The sequence below is a fragment of the Lytechinus variegatus genome, chromosome 14, assembly GCF_018143015.1.
Source record: "Lytechinus variegatus isolate NC3 chromosome 14, Lvar_3.0, whole genome shotgun sequence".
NCBI lineage: Eukaryota > Metazoa > Echinodermata > Echinoidea > Temnopleuroida > Toxopneustidae > Lytechinus > Lytechinus variegatus.
The window spans coordinates 180,911-205,588 of NC_054753.1; the positions used below are offsets into that span (position 1 = coordinate 180,911).

Sequence of the window (24,678 nt, forward strand, 5' to 3'; positions counted from 1 at the left end):
TCTTGATTGATATTTTATTCACAGGTGGATCTTAACTCAATTCCTTTTCCTTTCTGTTTGGAATAATTTTCTTGTTTGATAATTTATTCACAGACGGATCTTAAAACTCAATTCTTTCCTTCCTGTTCTGAATAAATTTCTTGATTGATTTTTTATTCACAGCCGGATCCTCAAGTTCATTTCTTGTTCCTTTCTTCTCTGAATAATTTTTCTTGATTAAGATTTTATTCACAGACGGAACTTAAAACCCCCTCTTTTTCACTACAGGGAGTTTTTAATTAGACTTAAGCGATTTCATCTGGGTTGATTGGCTATTCAACCCCCCCCCCAAAAAAAAAAAAAAATTTTTTTGCAGGTGGGGTCTTCTTCTTGTTAGAAATTCTTTTGTTTCTGACCTCTCCCGGAATTGTTTCTTCTTTCAATTCCCTCTCCCCTCCTAGTCTTATAGTTTTTTATTTCGACAGGCGGGCTCTACGATTCTTCTTTGAGGTTCTTTTCTGTGTCGTTCCTCCTCTTGGAATCGTTATTAGAGACGTTCCCCCCTTCCTCCTGTTCTGTTTTCTTTACCTTTCCACAGGAGGTTACGTTTTTCTCTTGGAAATTATCGTAAAAGTTCTCAATCCCTTTTATCCGATTTCTATACAGGTGTTCTAAGAACCTTACAGGTAGATATCTAAACTATTATTAGGTTCTTCTCCCTCCCTACCCTTCCCCTTTTGAATTGTTCTGTTTACCCAAACAAACTTCTTATAGGAGGAGAGTAAGACCACTCCGGTCTCCCAAGCGAGATCTTGGTAAAAAAAAAAAAAAAAAAAAAATTCTTGTTCTTTTCTTTTTTCAGGGTAGAGAGAGGCACCGATGAGCGGGACTAACACAGCCCCAGAGGACCCGGTGTCCCCCACGGGGATCGCCCCGCTTGCAAGTGTTCAGAATTCGACCGCCTCCACCGGCGGCGGTGAGTATGAGGGTGCGTCGTTCAGCATTCCGAATTTGCGGTCGGATGCTAAGAGTAGGAAGGCCGAGACTGTGGTGCCACGGTCTCGGACAAAGAAAAAAGTGGTAGCCAAGGCTTCCAAGCCTAAACTAGGTCCTGCCGCCGCAGCACCCATAGGGCTATGCGACCCACCGGCTACCGGGTCACCAGAAGTCCGGGGGGAGAGTGCGGTTCTCTCCCCCCGGCACAGGTCAGGATCTCTGCCGTATAAGTCGTCCTCCGTTGACAGCATCGGGAGAGATCGCCCAGCCCCTGACCGCGAGAGGCGTCACACATCAGACTGTGACCACAATCTGACCCCGTCAGATTCGGGTGATTTTTCGTTGTTGGCGGCCGCCCTGCCAGGGGCGGCAAATCGTAAGAGATCACCCGCGCCTCTTGTGCCTTCTTCTGCTCCGGCCACGCCGGCGGAGCCCGCAAAAAAGAAGAAGAAGAAGAGGTCTAAGGAGAGGTCGGCCAGCCCTGCTGCCAGGGGCATTCCTCCTTCAGACCCTTGTGTCGGTGGTCAGATGTCACAGCTATTCATGCTGCTGCATTCTGCCTTCGAGCGGTGCGGGTTCGCCCCACCCTCGACCTCTACTCACCCCGCTGGTGCCCCCGAGCATCATGCGAGACAAGTGAGAGATAACCACCAGACACCCGGGGAATCCTCGAGCGATTCGGTTGAATCTCTCGAGTCCACCACCCCGACGCATACGGGACGCCCTTGCCTCCCGGAGAGCCGACCGAGAGGCCGTATGGCCCCCGCGGCTCTAGGAGCCCCTCCAGGGGAGGAAACTTGTCATGACATCCTCCCCGATCAGAACGAGCGAGACTCCCCTTACGAGGAGTCTCTCGAAGGCGAGGATAACCCTCCCACGGCCGACTCCGCAGTAAGCGCCCAGGCGCTACTGGAGAAGTATCTGCCCCACATCTACCCTCCGAGCGGGGGTATCGATGAAGAAGGGGAGTCCTTATTTTTTGCCCCGCCGCTTCAGGCGTCGAAAGGCATTAGATTAACCAAGGACTTCAAGTCGGCCTTTGAGAATGCTGCCGCTCTAGCCAGCTCCCCACTGGTTAAGAACAAAGGACAGAAGTCTTATGGAAGACAGTTTACCTTTGTCCAGGAGGACCAAGAAGCATTTTTTTTGCCCAAATCATTCTCACCAGAACTCGATCGTATCGGGGCGAGATTGGGGACCCGTTTTTCCGCCAACCAGCACAACTCGTCGGAAAAACAGGAGGTAGCATATGAGCGTCAAACCCGCTCGGCCCTTCGCCTGACGGCGTACCTCGGGGCCCTAATGGCTCTTAGAGCTCAATCGGCTGAGTTGGGAGTGTCGGACGGTGACGCGGTCGCCTTAGATGAAGCGTTACTTTCTCTGATTGGCGACTTATGGATGCAATTATCCTTTTCTGCGTCCCTCGTAACCAATGCCCGGCGGGAGAGGGCGCTTAGCAAACTCGGCATCCCGCCCAAGGAAATCGCTAACTTCCTCCCAGGCATCCCCCAAAGCAACAAGTTCCTCTTCGGGGGCGCAGCGGCCTCCCTCCTCAAGGAGGAGGTCGACGGTCGCAAGCAGGCGTCAGAGCTTATTAAGGAGCTCAGACCCAAGCGCCCGGCGGCTCCCACGACGAGGAAGCCTCCAGCTCCGAGGGCGCAAGCCCACCCCCGCTCTGCTGCTGCCCGGAGACGCCGGGCTCCAGCACCGCCGCCTCGTAACTTTCAAGTCTCTCGAGACCAGCGAGAAGTCAGAGGCAGGGGCAGGGGAAGAGGGGGGCGACCCAATTCGAAGGCGCCGCCCAAACCGAAGCAGTCGGTTTGACATGCTGCCCCGAGCGCTGGGCAAGGTAGGCGGGCGTCTCCGCCATTTTCTCCCGGCTTGGGAGGAAATCACGGAAGACGCATATATCTTATCCGTCGTGCGAGACGGCTTCTTTATAGAAACAGAAGCCTTCCCGCACGGCGCGATTCGCATCGCCTCACCGCCTTCCTCCACCCTCCACCATCAGTACATTGCGGCCGAAATCGCCGCACTGGTGGAGAAGGACGCGATAGAGAGGGTGACAGACAACCCCAATCTTTGTCTATCCCCGATCTTCGTCATTCCCAAGCGCTCGGGCAAATTAAGAATGATTCTCAACATGAAGAGAATCAATACATTCATTCCGACCGAACATTTCCGGATGGAAACGTTAGCCACGATCCTCCCCTCACTGGAGGCGGCGGACCTGGCAGTGTCCCTGGATTTACGCGACGCGTACTTCCACATTCCCATCCACCCAGCTTCACGAGACCTGCTGGGTTTTCAATTCGACGGCGTGACTTACCGATTCCGGGCCCTCCCGTTCGGGCTAAGACCGGCGCCCCGAGTGTTTACACGCATAGTCACCACCGTGGCAGCCTATTTGAGAAACCAAGGCCTGCGACTCTTCGTCTATCTAGACGACTGGCTTCTTGTCGCAGACTCAGAGGTAAAGTTACAAGCTCACCTCTCCTTGCTACTACGGGTGACTCAGAACCTCGGGTTCATAATCAACTGGGAGAAATCGGAGCTCACTCCTTCCCGTGTCCCCACGTATTTGGGCGCGAGGATAGATATACCAAACCAGCTCGCACGGCCCAGCCCAGAGAGGGTGCGGTCGATCACGTCTCTCGCCCGCTCCCTAAGGGGGCGCAGTCACGTGAAAGCCCGCGTCTGGCTTCAGTTACTAGGCTATATGGCCAGCTTAGTAGACATAATGCAAGATTGTCGTCTCTATATGAGGCCCTTCCAAAGACACCTCCGCTACTACAGCCCTGGAGTAGACTCACTGCATTCTCGGATTCCCTTACCACTGGCTATCCGTCGCAGTTTAGTGCCCTGGACTCGCCCAGCATTCGTGGCTCAGGGAAAGCCACTACAGACTCCCCTCCCGTCAGCCTCATTGACCACCGACGCCTCGCTCTCCGGTTGGGGAGGCCACTGCGAGGGGGAGATGGTGTCCGGAGATTGGGCTTATCCAGGCGCCCTCCCTCACATCAATGTGTTGGAAATGCAAGCGGTGTCCAACGCACTTCGCCACTTTCAGCACAAGCTAATCGGGCGGACAGTGCTGGTCCGCACGGACAACAGGTCTGTGGCAGCCTACATAAACAGACAAGGGGGCACACGGTCGAATTCTCTCGACGCGTTGGCTGCGGGTCTCTGGAAGTGGTGTCGTGCAACGAAGATTGTCCCGATCGCCTCGTACATACCGGGCAGGGACAACCTCATAGCCGGCTTCCTCTCTCGGGGGCGGTGCCTCCCCTCCGAGTGGGCACTAAACCCAGAGATCTTCAGGTCGATTCTCCACCGCTGGGGACCGCTGGACATCGACCTGTTCGCAACAGCGCTGAATCGGAAGCTCCCAGTCTTCTGCTCTCGAGTAAACGAGATGGAAGCGTCACATCTCGATGCTTTCTCAATGAACTGGGGACGTCAGAGGTGCTATGCCTTCCCGCCTTTCTCCCTGATCCCGCAGGTCCTCCGGAAGGTGAAGGCGGACAGGGCGTGGGTACTTCTCATAGCACCCAACTGGCCGGGAAGGGCGTGGTTCCCCCAACTACTGGAATTATTAGTGGGGGATCCTCTCACTCTACCTCCGACAAGTCAGCTAGTTTCCCAGCCCCTCTCGGGAATCAGGCATCCGCGGCCGGAGTCACTACACTTGACTGCGTGGCCGCTCTCGGGGAGGATGCCCGGGCCCTAGGTCTGTCGGATCGGGCAGCCAAGTTTGTCTCGGAAAGCAGGCGTGCTTCCACGTTGGGCTTATACAACTCCAGACTTGGCATCTTTTCAGAGTGGTGCAATCAACGCTCACTCGATCCTCGCTCTGCTTCGATTGCGTCGATCGCAGATTTTCTGGTTGACCTTTTTGATAAAGGCAAAGCGATCGCAACTATCAGGGGCTATCGGTCCGCGATTGCAGCGACGCACCGCGGTTTCGCGGATGGCTCTTCTGTATCTAACTCGTCAGTCATTACGGATTTATTAAAATCCTTTTTCGTGAAGCGGCCACCAGTCAAATCTTTAGCCCCGTCGTGGAGTTTGCCTGCAGTTCTTAAGGCCCTTGCAAAACCGCCCTTTGAGCCCCTAGCGGAGGCTTCTCTCCATAACTTAGCCATCAAAACAGCGTTTTTAATGGCTATCGCTTCGGGCCAAAGGCGAAGTTCTCTCCATGCCCTGTGTGTTTCCCCGGGACACATTCGCTGGGAGAGACGGGGTGTTAGGTTAATTCTGACCCCCTCGTTCATCGCAAAGAATCAAACTATGTCGTCTGGTTCAGTGGAAATCTTCCTGGCCCCTCTGTCTAGTTTTTCATCTATTTCAGAGGATAGATTGTGGTGTCCCGTGAGGGCGTTGAAGTGGTACTTGGATCGCACCAAATCGTCTAGGAGTTCAGATCAATTATTCGTAATTTCACGTGAACCCTTCTCAGCAGCATCCCGCGACACCATCTCTAGATGGATTGTTGAGGCCATCAACTCAGCGGGCGCGGGTGCTTTGTTGTCGGATACAACCAGGCCTAAGGCCCATGACACTAGGGGCATTAGTTCGTCATGGGCCCTTTTCCAGGGCATTCCCCTCGAGGACATCTTGAGAGCCGCCTTTTGGCGCTCATCTAACTCCTTCACTTCGTTCTACTTGAAGGACATTCCGTCCAGTGAGGCGAGATTTGCTGCTTCGGCGCTTAAAGCAGCTGCGGCTTTTTCCCCCTCTCCCTAATTTTCGTGGTTCCTTTGGTGTTTAAATTTTTAGGCTTACATTTGAAAACATGCCTCCCTACGGGTTGAGTCCGTGCTGGTCTAGCAAATCAAGTAGATGTATGGAGTTATTGAAGTAAATTATGAAAATACTTACCTGATTTTCTTATTTACGAGATAACTCATACATCTACTTGATACCCTCCCACCGACCCTCCGCCTTGCGTAGCAACATGTTTCAACGTATGGGCTTGCAAAAGTTGAGGAAGATGGACGCTAATTGCGCGGTGTTCATGGGTAGTAAGCCTGAACGGGAGAGGGCGCGCGCGCGCTTTTTAAATCCTTGGGAGTTCTATTCGGGTATGGCAGTCCAGAAGGCTGAACTAGCAAATCAAGTAGATGTATGAGTTATCTCGTAAATAAGAAAATCAGGTAAGTATTTTCATAGTTGATCTTATTTATGGGATTTTTAGTTGAGGGATATCACACTTCTGAAGTATTTTGTGTATTGACAGTCCTAAAGAATATTATTTCCCAGTTTTAGTGTAATTGTGATTTGGCAGTTTGTTTTGTTAACTGTTACCGGTACACATACATGTATATAATTTGTTGTCAGAAATGTTCTAGCTGTATTTTGGGTTGTTGTGTACATATGTAATAGCAAGGCGTTAATCCACTCTTTGCCACTCTCCACCCAGGTATTAGATGGATACCCAGTAGGATGTGAAAGCCTATATAGTGTACCTAGCAATTGAGTCTTGGAACTCTTGTTGGAATGCTTCCCTGGGAGTGGAGAAGGTGCATACATTGTATGCGGGCATGCAAGGATCTGATGACTGGGTTAATAATGTCTGTAAAGCGCTTTTAGAGACGTTGTTCCGGTTTATTAACCCTAACTAGGCCGGGCTTATTTGGCTGTTCTGTGGCGGGGGGGGGGGCCGAGATCTCGGCCGCCAATCACACAAGCGCCGCAAAAATTTACACGTTGGTAGTGTGTGATGTAATCTACAAGGCTGTATGGTAAACTTTTCCAAAATAATGAGATTTTATGATTATGCTAATTTATGCATAAATCATACTTTTTGCTCTAATTCACTAAATAAAGCTCCTAGAATGCTAATTTTTGGTAAAAATATTCTTTTTAGCATTCTTAACAATCGCAATTGAAAAAAAATATTTGTTTTGGAAATCAATTTCTTATGTATTTTATTGTTTTATGAATTTCTTTGTTTTTCAACCTTTTTCTTTGTTTTTTCACCAGATTTATTGCACAACCTTTTTGAAACATAATTACGCTATTAAATCAATTGATTTCAGTTGTTTAAAGTAAAAACAGTCATATCTTTATGAATAAGATGAGAAAACTCAATTTGCGTTGACTTTGTACACAAAATCACATTTTGGAACAATTTTTGGTCTGACATGCACTTACAAAATGTTGCGTAATTTCGGAACCGCGTACCCGGGTGTCGTAAATTTGGTCTTAAAAGATGCGTGAGACTTAAAAATATAAACTCTGTGAATGGTGCGGTCAAAAAATTTTGCATGGCGGAATGATTGCAGAAAATGTTGAGGGGGGTTGATTCAAACCCCCCCTGGCCATTTTAGGGTTAAGCACTATATAAATGTGGAATATTATTAGTAATTAATATCATTGTTATCTAAATGATTGCATGATAAAAACATTAAATCAAATCTTGATTTGTTTCTCAGCCTTGTATCCGTTGGTTAGAATCACCTGTCACAAGCAAGTTTTCATCAGCTGCACTCAATGAGACCCTGCTCATGCTCACTGGGTTATGTAACAGTGAGGCTATCTGTCACAAACTTATCTCTACGCACAACCTTATACAACTCATGGAAAGAGCAGGTGAGTTCATTAGTATACAAATAATGCATGCAGCCAAGTGCGTAAGTGGAAATGCAGAGCACGCGAGGATTCTTTAGATAGGTGCCGCACTGTGCACGAGCCGCTGGCGGTGAGTGCCCAGTTTGCACCATCTGAAGAGACCGAGCTTTCTCTGCATTTACTTTTACGCACAACAGAGCAAGTGCATTATTTGTTTTATATAATAGCAACACAGAAACATATTCTTAAAAAGTTACAGTACAGTTTTGTTGGCTTCTCCCGGGACTTCTACCGCACTGGTTTGCTTAACCGTGCAGTGCACAAAAAAGTTTGATGTCATGTGACATGTATTTGCCAATGGTGATGCTTGAAATAATACACCTATTTATAATTCTTGTTATAATTTGATGTTAATTGATTATCAAACAATATGTGACCTGCCACTCCCAAACCAACAATAAGTAAACCAAACTGAATATTGAGATTTTCATTGAGCTTGAAAATTCACTTCCTGAGCTTAAAAATGATATATGATACATTAAAATCGACCAACAATAGCCATTACATACTTGATTGAATGGAGAGGAAATTCAGCAAGTGCCTTAAAAATAAGGAGAAAACAAGGTTGAAAGTTGGGTTCACTCAAGCATGAGATGTACATACTGTGTAATCTCAGTGAAACTTCCAAGCTGTCCGAAAAAACAGTGTTCAATAAACTCTTGTATCTTTTCATTTATTCAACTTCATGCCTTAAAATTTTCACAGTATGAAGAAGAAGAATTGTTCTTTCAGATGAGCAATTTTTTTATTTTCAGGCTTTTGGAGACTAGATTTCTATTTGGCTATTTACAGAAAACCCTACCTGGCGACTCATTGGTGGCTTTGGGGTGGTAGGTCACATATCACACAGTCTGAAAATTCATTGGATACATTTATTATGATTCTGTGAGAGCAGTGAAAGGGGGAAATGAAAGTAAGGATATCATCAATGCTTGTCTATGAAAAGGGGACATTTTGGGTAACAACTTACATATTTTTGATTAGGTGTAAAATACAGAGCAATATTTGTGGTCAATAAATTGTAATCAACTTTTTATAATCGACAATATTTTAATCATATTGTGTAACCACGGAATATCAACACAATCATAAACAATTCATCATATATTTGATATTTTTTTCAATATTACATAATTTCGATAATATTGAAATATCACATAATTTCGATAATATTGAAATATCACCCAGTACAAATCTGGTTAACAAGTATACCCCCAAAAATGTATTCTTTGTGAGCTGATTTATCAGCAGCTAGTCTTTTTGAATGCCAAATAGATTTACACCATCACGCATGTTTAATATTGTGTTTTGGGGTTTTTCGCTGGAGAAGATGGTATAGAAAAAATACCATTCTCAGTGAGTTACTTCTTGGCATTTTATATGCAAAGTCCTTTTGTTTCTTTACAGTGTATTATGGAACCTTTGAACATGTCAGCAACATTTTTCATCTCACAACAAAAATCGCATCCCACGAAGGCATGCTCCGATCCAAAATCGGTGCAGTCGAGGTAAGGTTCACACCATAAATCATCCTTGGCGTTCCCTGTAGAAATTTGTGACTATTCTGATATATCAGAATACTGCTTTATTCATGTTGGTCATTGACCTAAAACTAACAGTTTGTAGTTCAGGCAGGTTTAAGACGAAGCAGAAATTATGGTGAAGACATTCATCAAAAGAGTGTAACCTGATATTGAATTGATATAGCTTGTTATTATTCAGTATTGATGATAAGCAACCCATTTACATGTACTATAAAACTGCAGAAAATAATGCTTATTTCCTGCATATGGATACATTTTGGATGAAAGTTTTGTCTCATAGTATGGATTTGGTTTACTGTGTGATGATGATACTGTTGAATATATGTGGGTCCATTGCTTTGCAGTGAATTTGTCGGGCCATTTATTAAAGGAGAATGAAGCCTTTGGAACAAGATAGCTTGTGTGAAACCAGAAAAAATCAAACAAACAGATAAAAAAAAGTTTGAGAAAAATCAGACAAATAATGAGGAAGTTACATGTTTGAGCATTTGAATATCTAATGCTATGGAGATCCTTAAATTTGGCAATGTGACAAAGATGTGTGATGTCACTTGTGAACAACTCTCCCCATTACTTTAGTATATATTTCACTTAAACTGCCTCTTTTATCACATCAGTAGATCATGTGTTCTTTTTATAGGAGGGCATGTAATACAGATTTTTAAAGAATACATCATGGATTAAGAGTTTGTATCATAATAGAAAAAGCAAAGAGACATTTTGAGGGTATTTTATAGTCCATCAAGGTAAAGTTGTTCACACGTGACATCACACATCCTTCTTGCATTGCCAATGGGAGGATCTCCATAGCATTAGTGCTTGCAATATTGAAATGCTCATAACTTTCTCATTATTTGTATGATTTTTCTCAAACTTTCTTTGATTTTTTTCTGTTTCGACTCAAGCCTATTTGTTCCAAAGGTTTCATTTCTCTTTATATATTTTCTAGGGCTCTTTTGGGCATTCCTTTGTCGAAATCACCCAGAGCCCCCTCACTGGTCATTTACATACAGTATTCACAAAAGTCTGTTGAAAACAGCCCGCCTCCAGAAGTTTTCTTGTGTACAGTGTATGTTTCGATGAGTACTCTTATCATTACTCTTCTTCACACAGAGCATTGCCCGTTCAGCGACAGTGCATATGTACAGTCACGTTCACGAGCTACGTCTCTATGTGCTAACCTATCTAACATACATTGTAGAGACCGAAGGCGTTCATCACATGATCAAATACTTTGGTCCTCATCATATTCACCACTACCCATCATACTACTTCAATGAAGCAGTAAGTATATATCCTCTTATTCCTCTATTTCCTTTGAAACTGTCCAACCTACCACTCCTGACGAGATCATGTTACTTTTACATAAACTTCCTCCCAAGTCATGTCAGTCAGATCCCATTCCCACCAAATTACTTAAGGATTGTTCCCCTTCTGTTGCTCCAATTCTCTCACATCTAATTAATATGAGTACAGAACAGGCATACGTTCCTCCCTCTCTGAAAGTTGCTCTCATTACCCCACTGTTAAAAAAAAACCCTCCCTGGACCAAAACTCCCTCCATAACTACTGCCCAGTTTCAAACTTACCATTTTTGTTCAAGATTCTTGAAAGGATTGTGTTCTGTCAATTGTCTGAATACCTTTCAGATAATGATTTGCTCGATCCTTTCCAGTCAGGTTATAGGTCTAATCATAGTGCAGAAACACTACTTCTTGACGCGTCTCATTATATCTTACAAGGTATGGATAAAGGGAACACCACAGCTCTTTGCTGTTAGACTTGTCCTCTGCCTTCGACATGGTAAATCACACTATCCTTTTGAACACACTTAGTTCACTTGGTGTTAAGGGTGAGGCTTATAAGTGGTTTGAGTCTTATCTCTCATTCCACTCTCAGATTGTTTGTATTAACGGTTGTAAATCTGATGTTTTGCCTCTCTCTTGTGGAGTACCCCAGGGTTCTGTGGGCGGGCCAACTCTCTTTTTGATTTATTTATCTGGATTGCGACAAGTTCTGTTGAAACATAACATAAAATACCATATTTATGCAGACGACATCCAACTCATGATTTCTTTTAATTCGGATCAACTAGCTGCGGAAAGTTCCATCCATCGGCTTGAATGTTGCATGGTTGATGTTCACAATTGGCTGACTTCTCACTCTCTTAATAAGTTGAATCCAGCCAAATGTGAATTTCTTCTTTTTGGCTCCAAAGTACAGCTTAGTAAAATCCACATCAACTCCATCTGATTTTCTGGCCTCACTGTAAATTTGTCAAGTTCTTGTCGCAATCTCGGTCTAGTTTTTTATTCTCACATGACAATGTCGAATCACATAATTTGTAGATCAGTTTGCTACCAATTGCGAAATATTGGTTTTATTAGGAAATACATTTACTTGTCTCGACCGGCCGCAAAAAAATTGGTTCACGCTTTAATTTTGGAAACTCCCTTTTGTTTAATCTACCCCAGAATCAGTTTGTCATAGTTCAGAAACTTCAAAATGCTGCCGCTCGCATCGTTTCTCTATCCACCAGGCGCACTCACATTACTCCTATTTTAAGATCCTTACATTGGCTCCCTGTAAAACAGCGTATTATGTTCAAGATTTTGTTGTTAACTTTCCATTGTGTTCATGGCTCATCTCCCCAGTACCTTATTTCACTGATCAAAAGTTATACCCCTTCAAGATCCTTACGTTCCTCCCTTTCCAATTCTCTTGTTACCCCCAAAGTTTCCAAAACCTGGGGTGAAAGATCATTTGTTTACTCATCCTCAAAGCTATGGAATAGCCTCCCTCATAACATCAAACAGTGCTTGACTTCTGAAACTTTCAAAAATTACCTCAAAACATTTCTGTCCAATTCTTCTTAATTTCTCTTATGATTTCTTAAAAAGCGCCTTGAGCACTCTACAGAGTGGATTTGGCGCGATATAATAATAATTATTATTATTATTCAAAGTCTTCTTTTGTGCCATTTCATTACTGTTAGAATACTGTATAAGATGTTATTTTTCGCGGGTTGTTAAATTAGCGATCAGAAGATGTACCAAACATTATTACTGCATTTCAGAAACAAAAATGGTGCAAAACGTGCAAAAATATGCTCCTCTACCCCCAGGCTGACATATCTTTTGTACATAAATATGCCATTGTAAAAAATAGTTACAAAGCGTGAAAAAAGTGGCTTGAATTTTACTTTTTTGTACCCTTTGATCTGAAAATTCATCATGTCACAGTTTGATCTGTAAGAGTAATCTTTGAAAGTTTTTTTCTGAAATTCATTTTTTAAAGGTCAAGTCCACCTCAGAAAAATGTTGATTTGAATCAATAGAGAAAAATCAGTCAAGCACAATGCTGAAAATTTCATCAAAATCGGATGTAAAATAAGAAAGTTATGACAATTCAAAGTTTCGCATATTTTTAACAAAATAGTTATATGAACGAGCCAGTTCCATCCAAATGAGAGAGTCGATGATGTCACTCACTCACTATTTCTTTTGTTTTTTATTGTTTGAATGATACAATATTTCAATTTTTACGAATTTGACTATTAGGACCTCCTTGCCTGAAGCACAAAATGTTATAATAATGTAATTATACGTGTTCAGGGAGGAATGAAACTTCATTTCACATGACAATGATGAGAAAATAAAAATATTTCATATTTCATATAATAAAATACAAAATAGTGAGTGAGTGATGTCATCAGTTCCCTCATTTGCATACTAACCGAGATGTGCATATCACTGTTTTGTGAAATGAAGTGAAACTTCAAAATGTCATAACTTTCTTATTTTACATCCGATTGTGATGAAATTTTCAGTGTTATGTTTGTTGGATTTTTCTCTTTTTATTCAAATCAAGTTTTTGACTGGGTGGACTTGTCCTTTAAAATGTTGGTTTCAGTGCAAAAATGTTGAATTTTGTTTGAGTAATGCTTAATTATGCGTGTTTTACAGTTTTACATTGCATTACATAACATAAGTACATGTACACATATATTTCTTCTTTTTTTGTGTGAAATACAAAACAATTGAAACCTCAAAGGAGTCCCAGTAAAGATTGCATTCAACAGTGTTTTGTTTCTTTATTTCCCACAGAGACAAATAGACATGAATGTTACAGACCTTTTGAAGGGTTACAAATACTATGCCGAAAGGTGAGTTGATATATTATCACTATTTTCAATTATTGATGCTCATGCACAATCTAGCCCCCTGTTTTCAGGCACACATGTTCAATGTCGACTTCATAATGAATCGGCATTGGTCTTTCTTTATGTGCTTTCGGGGGGGGGGGGATTTCTTTTGGGTTCTTCTCACACGCATTTGAACTTATCCTTGGCTCTTTGCATATATTATTTCATATTCTTCATGTTTAATTTGTAATAGGATGATATTTTTGCATGTTTTCCCTGTTGTATACATACAGCTGTAGTTATGGAAAAGTAAGTAAATCTTATGAATCTTGACTGTCCCTTAGGCAATAGAGTCCTGTTCACCTGGCATAACTCTTTTTTCCCTCCTCCTCCCTAACCACACGTCTCAGGATTGGATCGGTTCCAAACATTGCACCTGCAATGTTTTAAACACTATCACAATTATAAAGCAATATGTACAACTGAACAACAGACAGCTAAGCTTACCATGCAAATAAAGCAGTGGTACACATAAAATTCACCATGGCCCACGCATAAAACTAAAAAAATAAGTCCAATTAGTCCGTCGGTTCTCACACTACGGCCCGCCCTTTTCTCCTTGTTTTGACAAAAATGGACGTGACCTTCAACTTTCAATGGCCACTGTGTCGTAAGATGTTGACCAATTTTCATGAAACTGGTACCATTTATTAGAAAATTTAGAGAGGAATCCAAAACATGCATCAAATAATGTATTGGAGCAATTTATAAGGTTGTGACCTTTGACCTTTACTTTGACCTTGAGTTTGACCCTCGGAAAAATATTTTTTTAACTTGATATTCGTGTATGTTAATTATTAGTATGATATTGACAAAATATGTTTAAATCAATGATGATATTTTATTTCTTCACCTTTTAAAACTCTTCCAAAGATACCATGAAATTTTACTCTAGTCCTACATACTGATATTCATGTAGTAAAGTGTTTACCAGTTACATGATTTCTTTAAATTTTAACCCTATCTAGGCGGGGGGGGCCTCTGAGGCCCCCCCCGCAATGAATCGCACAATATTTTTGCCTTGCGAAATTTTTTTACTGCGCCGCTCGCTGACTTTTTACTTTCAAGTCTTGCGCAACTTTTGAGACCAACTTTGCATTACCCAGGTACGTGGTTCCGAAATTACGCAATATTATGTTAGTGCATGTCAGACCGAAAATTGCTCAAAAATGTGATTTCGTGTACAAAGTTAATGCAAATTGTGTTTTCAACCAAAATTCATTAATGTATGATTATTTTTAGTTTTGCTGGTCTAAATATATTTGTTTTATGCTTTTTGTGATCACAGAAGAGTCCCCTACCAGTTTCATTGAAAAAACAATGAAAAGCAAAAGGTCAAAAAAACAAAGAAATACATAAGAAATTGCAAAAAACATAATACATAAGAAAATGATTTGATATCACAATTTTTTCATGTACACTTGCTAAAAACACTACAAAAAGTTTCTATACCAAAAATAAATACATTTGGAGCTTTATTTAGGGAGTTAGAGGAAAAAGTATGATTTTGCATACTAATTACGCATAAATTAGCACAATGACTTAATAGCAATTCGCATGAAATAAATTACTATGCAATCATGTAGATTATGTCCCAATTTTTATGTGCCAATTTTCGCGCGATCGTGCGGTCGACGGCCAATATCTTAGGGGGGCCTGGGAGGCCCCCCCCCCAGCCATATGAACTCCCAAAATACCCCGGCCTAGATGAAAATAAATTAAGCTCATCAGTTCACAAAGGAAACATTAAACATCTATGCTCATGAATAGGTTTCTGTTTAGGCATTTTGATGTTCAGCAATATACAGGTGTACATCATATATATATATATTCTTGTTAGTAAAGTGTTTACTTTTATGGGAGCCTTAAATAGGCATATACTCAACAATTTGATAATAAAAGTAAACACTTAACTAACAAGAATATATATATATATATGTGTGTGTGTAAAGCTTTACATGTACAACAGCTTTTGGCAACTCTTTTTTATTTACTACTAATAATCTACAAGATTGTATTGCAATTTATTTCATGCAAATCGGTATTAAGTGATAATTATATATATATATATATATTTATATATATATATTTACATATATATATATATATATATATATATATATATATATATATATATATGATATATATTGTTGAACATCAAAATGACTAAATAGATACGTATTCATGAGCATAAATGTTTAATGTTTCACTTGTGAACTGATGAGCTTAATTTCTTTTCATGTGTTTGCATACTGTAACTTAAGATTGAAAGAAATCATGTAACTGGTTAACACTTTACTAACATGAATATCAGTATGTGGGACTAGAGTGAAATTTCATGGTATATTTGGACGAGTTTTAAAAGGTGAAGAAATAAAATATCATTGGTTTTAACATATTTTGTCAATATCATACTAATAATTAACATACACGAAAATCAAGTTAAAAAGTTATTTTTTGGGGGGTCAAACTCAAGGTCAAAGGTCACGACCTTATAAATCACTCCAATACATTATTTGATGCATGTTTTTTATTCCTCTCTGAATTTCCTAATAAATGGTACCAGTTTCATGAAAATTGGTCAACATGTTACGACGCAGTGGCCATTGAAAGTTGCAGGTCATGCCAATTTTAGCTCATCCGGCCCGAAGGGCAAGATGAGCTTATGCGGTGGCGCGGCGTTCGTCGTCTGTCGAATGCTACTACTTCGCCATTTCAAGTCCGATTTCAATTCTGTTTGCTCTATATGATAGCACTAGGTGGGGCATTCAAAACTTCTACACAGAATTTTGAAATTCATTAAATATGCTAATTTATGCGCATTTTTCAAAATTCACAAAAAATGCTACTTCTTTATTTGTTGACCGATTTTGATTTTTTTGCTTCCATCTGGTAGAGCTTCATGAGGTTCACCAAACTTCTGCACAGAATTTTGAAATTTTGACCAGAACAATTTTTATGCTAATTTATGCGAAATTAATTTATGCATATTTTTACAAATTCACATAAAATGCTTTTTCTTTATTTGTTGACCGATTTTGAATTTTTTGCTTCCATCTGGTAGAGCTTCATGAGGTTCACCAATCTTCTACACAGAATTTTGAAATTTTGACCAGAACAATATTTATGCTAACTTATGCGAAATTAATTTATGCATATTTTTAAAAATTCACATAAAATGCTTCTTCTTCTTTATTTGTTGACCGATTTTGATTTTTTTTTTCTTCCATCTGGTACAGCTTCATGAGGTCCACCAATCCTCTACACAGAATTTTGAAATTTTGACTAGAACAATTTTTATGCTAATTTATGCGAAATTTATTCAGAAATCACAGAAAATGCCTCTTTATTTGTTGACAGATTTTGATATTTTTTCTTCCATCCGGTAGAACTTCATGAGGCCCACCAAATTTCTACACAGAATTTTGAAACTTTTCAGTAGAAATAAATCACAGAAAATTCCTCTTCTTTATTTATTGACAGATTTTGATTTTTTTTTCTTCCATCTGGTAGAGCTGTATGAGGTTCACCAAACTTGTACACTCTGGAAAATAATTATTCTAATTTGTGCAAAATTTATTCATAAATCACAAAAAAACATTTGTTGATCAATTTCAGTTTTGTTTGCTTTATATGATAGCTCGAGGTGGTGATACATAATTTAAACATAGAATTTTGAAACTCATTGAATCTGCTATTTATTCATATATTTTCAAAACTCACAAAAATTGCTTACTTATTTGTTGATTGATTTTGGTTATTTTTGTTCCATCTGAGAGCTACGTTAGGTTCACCAAGGTTCTACACAGAGTTTAGAAATTTTGATTAGATAATAATTAACACTTAATTCATATGAAATTATTCATAGATCACAAAAAATACCTAATGTCATTTCTTCATCAATTTCAATTCTATATCCTTAATTCATGTCACCAATGAAATTCACTACAGTGTCAACTGGGCTGAAATTAAAATTGCGTTAAATTGTGTTGCGAGATGCCGGATGAGCTCCACATCATTGATGTGCTAGTTGTCAAAACAAGGAGAAAAGGGCGGTGCGTAGCCCGAGAACCGACGGACCAAATGGATTTATTTTTTTTGTTTTGTACGTGGGCCATGGTGAATTTTATGTGTACCAAATTACAACGAATTCTGAGACGGTCGGGTGCAACCACTGGGTGAATCCAGATGGAATGACCCGAATAAATCCTACTGGGTACTCATTCACCTCGCCTTGAGTGCAGCATAATGTGGGTAAATCTCTTGCTGAAGGAAATAGCGCCATGGCTGATATTCAAACCAACGTCACTCTGAGTGAAAGAAAATAGTCTTAACCACGAGACCATGATTCCCCTACATATATATCTGGTATCGGTTTGTATCGTTATTTGATGGTTTTTCACTAAATATCACTAGAATAATTGGCAGTGCAGTCTTCTCAAAGCAGCTTTCCATAAGTGGAATAAATATGGAGCAATTTTTTCAGCTGACCTTGCATATTCAAACCTCATAATATTCATCACCTCACCATGAATTTCTGAAGAGATTTCAGTGGTCCAAGGAGTTGTGATTAAGACAGATTTATATGTATGTTATTATCTACATTGTGCTGCACCTGAGCTAGGCAAAGTAAATGAATACCTTGTGGGATTTCTTCATTTATGCTTAAGCACTTATATAGCAGCACAGCTACAGCTGGAGATTTTGCTTAAGAGTCATATACATTTAGTAGCTACACTATACATATATAATTGGACCTGTTATTACAGCTATCATTACATCTTTCCTTTATTTTTTTATTTATATTCCCACCTCTTTTCCAGTGCATACCTCCATGCGGAAAGTCAGTTTAGGGAATGGAAGAAAACACACATCGGACTAGACCAAGAAAAAGCTGAAAGGTTAAAACTAGAAGGGAACAAGGCATTTGTAGACAATGATTTCAGATTAGCCATATCTAAATACACTGATGCCCTTGTTATTTGTCCACCCCTCAGGAAAGAGAAACAACTAAAATCATGGTAAGCCACTTAAAGGTCAAGTCCACCTCAGAAAAATGTTGATTTGAATCAATAGAGAAAAATCAGACAAGCACAATGCTGAAAATTTCATCAAAATCGGATTTAAAATAAAAAAATTATGACATTTCAAAGTTTCGCTTATTTTCAACGAAATAGTTTATGAACGAGCCAGTTACATCCAAATGAGAGAGTCGATGATGTCATTCACTCACTATTTCTTTTGTTTTTTATTGTTTGAATGATACAATATTTCAATTTTTACGAATTTGACGATTAGGACCTCCTTGCCTGAAGCACAAAAAGTTAAAATAATGGAATTCCATGTGTTCAGGGAGGATTGAAAATTCATTTCACATGACAATGACGAGAAAATAAAAATATTTCATATAATAAAATACAAAAGAAATAGTGAGTGGGTGATGTCATCAACTCTCTCATTTGGATGTAACTGGCTCGTTCATATAACTATTTTGTTGAAAATAAGCAAACTATAAATTATTTTATATCCGATTTTGATGAAATTTTCAGTGTTATGCTTGTTGAATTTTTCTCTTTTTATTCAAATCAAGTTTTTGTTGGGGTGGACTTGTCCTTTAACCCTACATGTATATAGCCCGGGCTATTTTGGGAGTTCATATGGGTGGGGGCCTCCCAGGCCCCCCTGAAGATTGCGCAGCCGTTGACTGCGCAATCGCGCTGAAAATTGGCACGCGGGTTGCCTGGGAGATAATCTACAAGATTGTATAGCAATTTATTTCATGCAAATCGGTATTCAGTGATTATGCTAATTTATGCGTAATTAGTATGCGAAATCATACTTTTTCCTCTAACTCCCTAAATAAAGCTCCAAATGTACTTATTTTTGGTATGGAAACTCTTTCTGGTGTTCTTAGCAAGTGTACATGAAAAAAATTGCGATATCAAATCATTTTCTTATGTATTGTTTTTTGAAATTTCTTATATATTTCTTTGTTTTTTCCCCTTTTTTCCATTGTTTTTTCAATGAAATTTGGGGACTCTTCTGTGATCATAAAAAACATAAAATGAATACATTTAGACCAGCAAAACTAAAATATCATACATTTATGAATTTTGTTAGAAAACACAATTTGCATTGACTTTGTATATGAAATCACATTTTGGTCTGACATGCACTTACATAATGTTGCGTAATTTAGGAACCATGTACCGTGGTGACGCAAAATTGGTCTCAAAAGTTGTTCAAGACTTTAAAGTAAAAAGTCAGCGAGCGGCACAGTAAAAACATTTTGCACAACGAAAATATCCTCCAATTCGTTAAGGGGGGGGGGGCTCTGAGGCCCCTTCCCGGCCTAGATAGTGTTAACCCTAATTTGACTGAGCTAGTTCAGTCAGACCAGGATATGTATTAAGGCTTACGCAAGTAGCACATGAAATTCGCAGTAGATATGGTATTTTGCCTTAAATTCACTTAATATAGCTAGTATTTTGCTAATTTTTGCTGAAAATATCAATTATTTAATTTCGAACAAATATCTACAATAAAAAATTGCTAAAGCATAATTGATTTTTTGTGGATGTCTTCTGCTTTTTTTTACTCAATATTGTGTATTTCTTGGTTTTTTCAAACCTTTGTTTTCTGTTTTTTCTATTGAAACATGTTGGGGACACTTGTGGGATCATAAATAGCATAAAATAAATCCATTTAAGCCAACAAAAGGAAAAACACAGTGTTTGCATTGACTTTGTACACGGAATCATGTTTTAGAGCAATTTTTTTGTCTGAAATGTACTTTCAAAATTTGGAACTGCTTACCCGGGCACTGCATGTTTTGTCTCAAGAGATTTGCAAGACGAAAGTAAAAATTCACCAAGTGGTGCAGTCCGAAAATTTTGCATGTTGGCTTGACATAGTCGGCTTGACGAAGTAGCCAAACTTTTGAGACCAAATTTGTGATGTATGGTTATAGTGTAGTAATGCTTCGTTACTTTTTATAAGACAATGTAATGCTGAAATTGGCTAATTCTTATACTTTCGGTACAAAGTCTATTGGAGATGATATTTTTAAAAAAAAAAGTGATTGTTTCTCATTCTGGTTCTACTTAATTCATTTTGGGTTTGATTTAGTTGTAGGATGGTGTGTAATAATATAAAGTGAAAAAAAATGAAAAACAAAAGAAAAAACAAAGAAATACATAAGGAAAAATTTGACTTTCACAATTTTTTTGTGGAAACCTTTAACCCTTACTAAACTGGGGGGGGGGGGTCTTGCACATCTTTTGAGACCAAATTTGCGATGCCTGGGTACACAATCCCGAAATTACGCAACATTTTGTAAGTGCATGTCAGACCCGAAATTGCTCAGAAAATGTGATTCCATTTACAAAGTCAATGCAAATTGTGATCGCAAAAGGGTCCCTGACGAAGTTCATTGGAAAAAACAATAAAAAACAAAGGTTTGAAAAAACAAAGAGCTACTTAAGAATTTTAAAAACAATAAAATACATAAAAAATTAATTATAATTTTGCAATTTTGTTGTAGATATTGATTAGAAATGAAATAATTGATACTCCCACCAAAAATGAGCATTCTAGTAGCTACTTGTATATAAATTGAGTTAAAGACAAAAAGATACAAGAAAAAAAAAATTAAGGGCAAATTTTATACACTTACCTGTATTTGCATAATTAACTAATAAAAAATGTAAACAGTTAATTTTTTGAAAATTTTACTACACAGTCTTGTAGTTTACATCCGGCTCTGCGCGCGTGCAAATTTTTGCGGCGATCGGTGGGGGGGTCAAACTTTCCCCCCCAGTATATACTGGTCTGAAATAGCCCAGTTAAGATAGGGTTAAATGAGATTACAAAGATGACATCTGGAAAAAAATTGAAGTGAAATTGGGTGTTTGATAGGCATAGAATGTTTCTCACGATTATATTTGCATATTTCATTCATGATATTATTTTCAGATTTTGTTTTAATACTGGCTTGTAATTGATGTGGTAAAAAATGTGTATGCTAGATTGTATATGAAAGAGGAATGTAATATTTTATGATGTAAGGTGAAGTCTATGAAAGGATTATGGATTAGAAGAATGGATGAGGTAAAATGTCCAAACAGAGTCAAGTAAATGCAATAATCACATGAAAATCGATTTGAATGGAAAGCAATATTCAATATACAAAGTGGACATATAATTCTTAAATGTGTTGGTTCACAAAATTACATTTCCCATGTTGAATTGTTGTAATGCTTTAACTATGGTCTTTTGCATCAGGTATGACTTACCCATCACCCTGTACTGTAATCGAGCTCAATGTCATCTTAGTGTCAAGCAATACCATCAAGCTATCAGAGACTGTGATAAAGCCATAGCGAGGTGCATTGGAGGTAAGTATTACCCAAGGGTAAGGGGTGGGGGAGGGAGGGGCATTCGGTGTAAATGTGATATGTTCAAATCTTAACCTAATGTTAAGATTTTGAAATGACATTCCGCCGCTGTCGGAAAAGCGGCGCCTATAGTCTCACTCTGCTATGCAGGTGAGACAAAGACAATACAGAGCAGGTTTTCTGGTTAATAAATGTTATCGGAGAGTTTGTGATTCAGCTCGCATTGCATTTTTACCCGTGTTGATTGCGCTGCGCTCAGCTGATTTTGAATAAAGCGTCTGCGCCGTTGCATCACTAGACTTGCCCAGTGGAGGCAGTCCGTTGTGCGATGTGCCCAAGTGATTGCATGGTTTTCAGTCAGACGCAACAAAGTAAAAAAAAATACTCTGACGTCACAAACTTTTTTGATCTCCGATGAATTTCATTTTTCTGGTGAAATTAAGATCAGTCACGTGAAGGGCTCTCGACCAATAAAATAGCAACAAATTTTCAGTAAGGGATATAATTGACAATACTACGGGCATGTCATTTTACCGTGATACATAAAACAAAATCACATTTTGAATAATCAATATTTTCTTCCATATAAAGTGAAATAACCATAATATAGACTACAGACCAGCTACAGCAACATTAGAAACAAGGAGACAAAAGGGGCATTAGTGACTAGAAAAGACCCATTACGTCAAATCCCCCTCTGGAGAAAGACCGCAGTTCAGATTGCAAACTGCAGTGTTATACCTCATTTTCCATTTGGATCTCTTAAAAATCATTTCCAAGCCCTTATCACCCACGCTTGGCCAAGTAATCCAGGGGTAGTCCCCGCTGTTTCTATTTCACCCCCACAGGCCAGTATATGAGCGTTGAGCAAAGGACAAAAAGATAAACAACAGATGTGCTATTACGTAAGACTTCTCTGCCTGTAGTAGGACCTGCGGAATGAAATTATTATATTCCATATTTAATCACGTTTTCAAAGGCATATTGTATTCAGTAATCCAATGTTAGTCCATTTTCAATTTCGAACGAACAAAATCAACCTCAAAATAAGGAAAGTAAGCGATTAAAAATGACGGCATGCTTACAGGGACCGCACTCAGCGCTGCGCATGCATCCCATCGTGTGTGGCCCCCTGCTGTGACTGTATATGCCAGGCTGTTGTGTTATCTTCGGACCAACGTCAAGAAACAGGTGTTTTGATACTCAAATTGCTTGCTTGGGGCAGTTACGGTTTGTCGTACTTGGAGAAGAGAATTGATGAGAAGGGGAATTGGGGTATAGTGTTCTCAAATGGAAGTTTTTCGTCATGCAATCAGGTTAGTGAAGGGGATGAAAGAAAAGGGTGAAAGAAAGGGAGTAGGCAGGCACAAAGGGAAGTTAGTGTAAGGCCAAAGAAAGACCTCAATCCAAGAGGGATTAAGATAATGAGGCAAGCAACATCAAACAGGATCTGGAACAAAACAGTGATAGAGGGTATGAGGAAGAGAGGAATAACAAGAGAATTAGTGAGAGGTGGCGCAAACAGGTTACAAAGAAAGGCATAATAAACTGGTGCGAAAAGAGTAGGAAAAGAATGGGGAACAACTGATAGTGTGCAAAAGACGTATAAGTATATATGATAAAGCATTAAACAAACTAAGAGAAGAAGGTAAGTGTAAATATGTATCTGTAAGTAATATGTATGTAAATATATCCAAAAAAGAAATGTATATGAAAAAATATACATATGGTGTAACTGATATTGTAATCCGCTAGGTGTGAGGGGAAAAAACATAAGACTATATAGTAGGGAAAAAACCTGTATATGTGAAAAAGAGGAAGCAAATTGCCTAGAAAAGGTAATTCAATTCAATTCAATTTGGTTTTATTGTGGAAATGGTACATGACAAAAGTCCGAAGACTCATATTATCATATTTACAAAGTAAAAATGTACATGTATATTATTAAAAGATTACAATATATCGCAATTCTAGTATTAGACAAATAATCAACAAATAAAGCCAGAAAAAAAGATTAAAATTGATTGAAAGCAAATATAGAAGCTGAGGTTGTATGAGAGAGGGGGTGAATTATGAAGAAATCATAGTATACATGTAAATAAGCAAAATAAATATGTGGTAAATCTAAAAGAGGTGAGTGGAGACGAAAAAAAGTTGCTACCAAAAATGCCCACTTTTCATGGAATAGCACTGATAAAAACCCTGGGCGGTATTCTGAGGTTATTTTATCTTTAAAACATTTTATCTTATCTCTTAAAATGAAATTGGTATTCTGAGATGACATTTTATCTCCGAGATAAAATTTACAATTTCATCTTGCGTGACTATAGATGATACGCAACAAAACAGTGCCTGCATAGTCACATTCATCACGTATCTGGGTATGGCAACGCGGATAACGTGCTTGCGCCCAAGTTACTTTGAAGAAAAAAATAAAATAAACTTAAAAGAGGGTAGGGGCTATTTTATTTCCGCAACGTTGATTTCACCAATATTTCTAGGTGAATTAACCCCAAATGTTGACATGAAAATGAAGAAAAATTATTAATTTATTAAGAATAACACCTTAACGTTATTCCTGTACACTCAGAAAGTATTTCATAGGATATATCTTGACTAATATTGTCTCTGAAATGATGCTTGAAACGATGCGATAGAGACTTCGAAAAAAGATGAGAGTATTGTCCTTTTTGTTAAAAAGAAATCTCTGTAAAGACGCGCAAAGGTATAGTGCAAGCGTATTAGAAGTCAATAAATTGATGCAATCTGTCCTCTTTGCCACATCTCCTGGCGGAATGGATTTCAATTGGTTGAGTGACACGAGAGAGCTATAAAAGCGCGTTTCTAATTGGATATTGATAAAAAAGTAGGTGCGTCTTTATTACAGAGATAAAATGAATATAAAATTGTCTCAGAATACCAATTT

At 39.4% G+C, this 24,678-nt stretch overlaps 1 protein-coding gene across 1 annotated transcript in view; it reads left to right on the plus strand.

Moving 5' to 3' along the window:
• The window catches only part of LOC121428188, a 66,008-nt gene that overhangs the window by 34,138 nt on the left and 7,192 nt on the right, over positions 1–24,678 (plus strand). The window contains exons 7-12 of the mRNA XM_041624793.1: positions 7,413–7,569; positions 9,016–9,116; positions 10,266–10,436; positions 13,259–13,317; positions 18,180–18,377; positions 21,640–21,752. Coding sequence (XP_041480727.1) covers positions 7,413–7,569; positions 9,016–9,116; positions 10,266–10,436; positions 13,259–13,317; positions 18,180–18,377; positions 21,640–21,752 — 799 coding nt within the window. The remainder of the gene's footprint in view (positions 1–7,412; positions 7,570–9,015; positions 9,117–10,265; positions 10,437–13,258; positions 13,318–18,179; positions 18,378–21,639; positions 21,753–24,678) is intronic.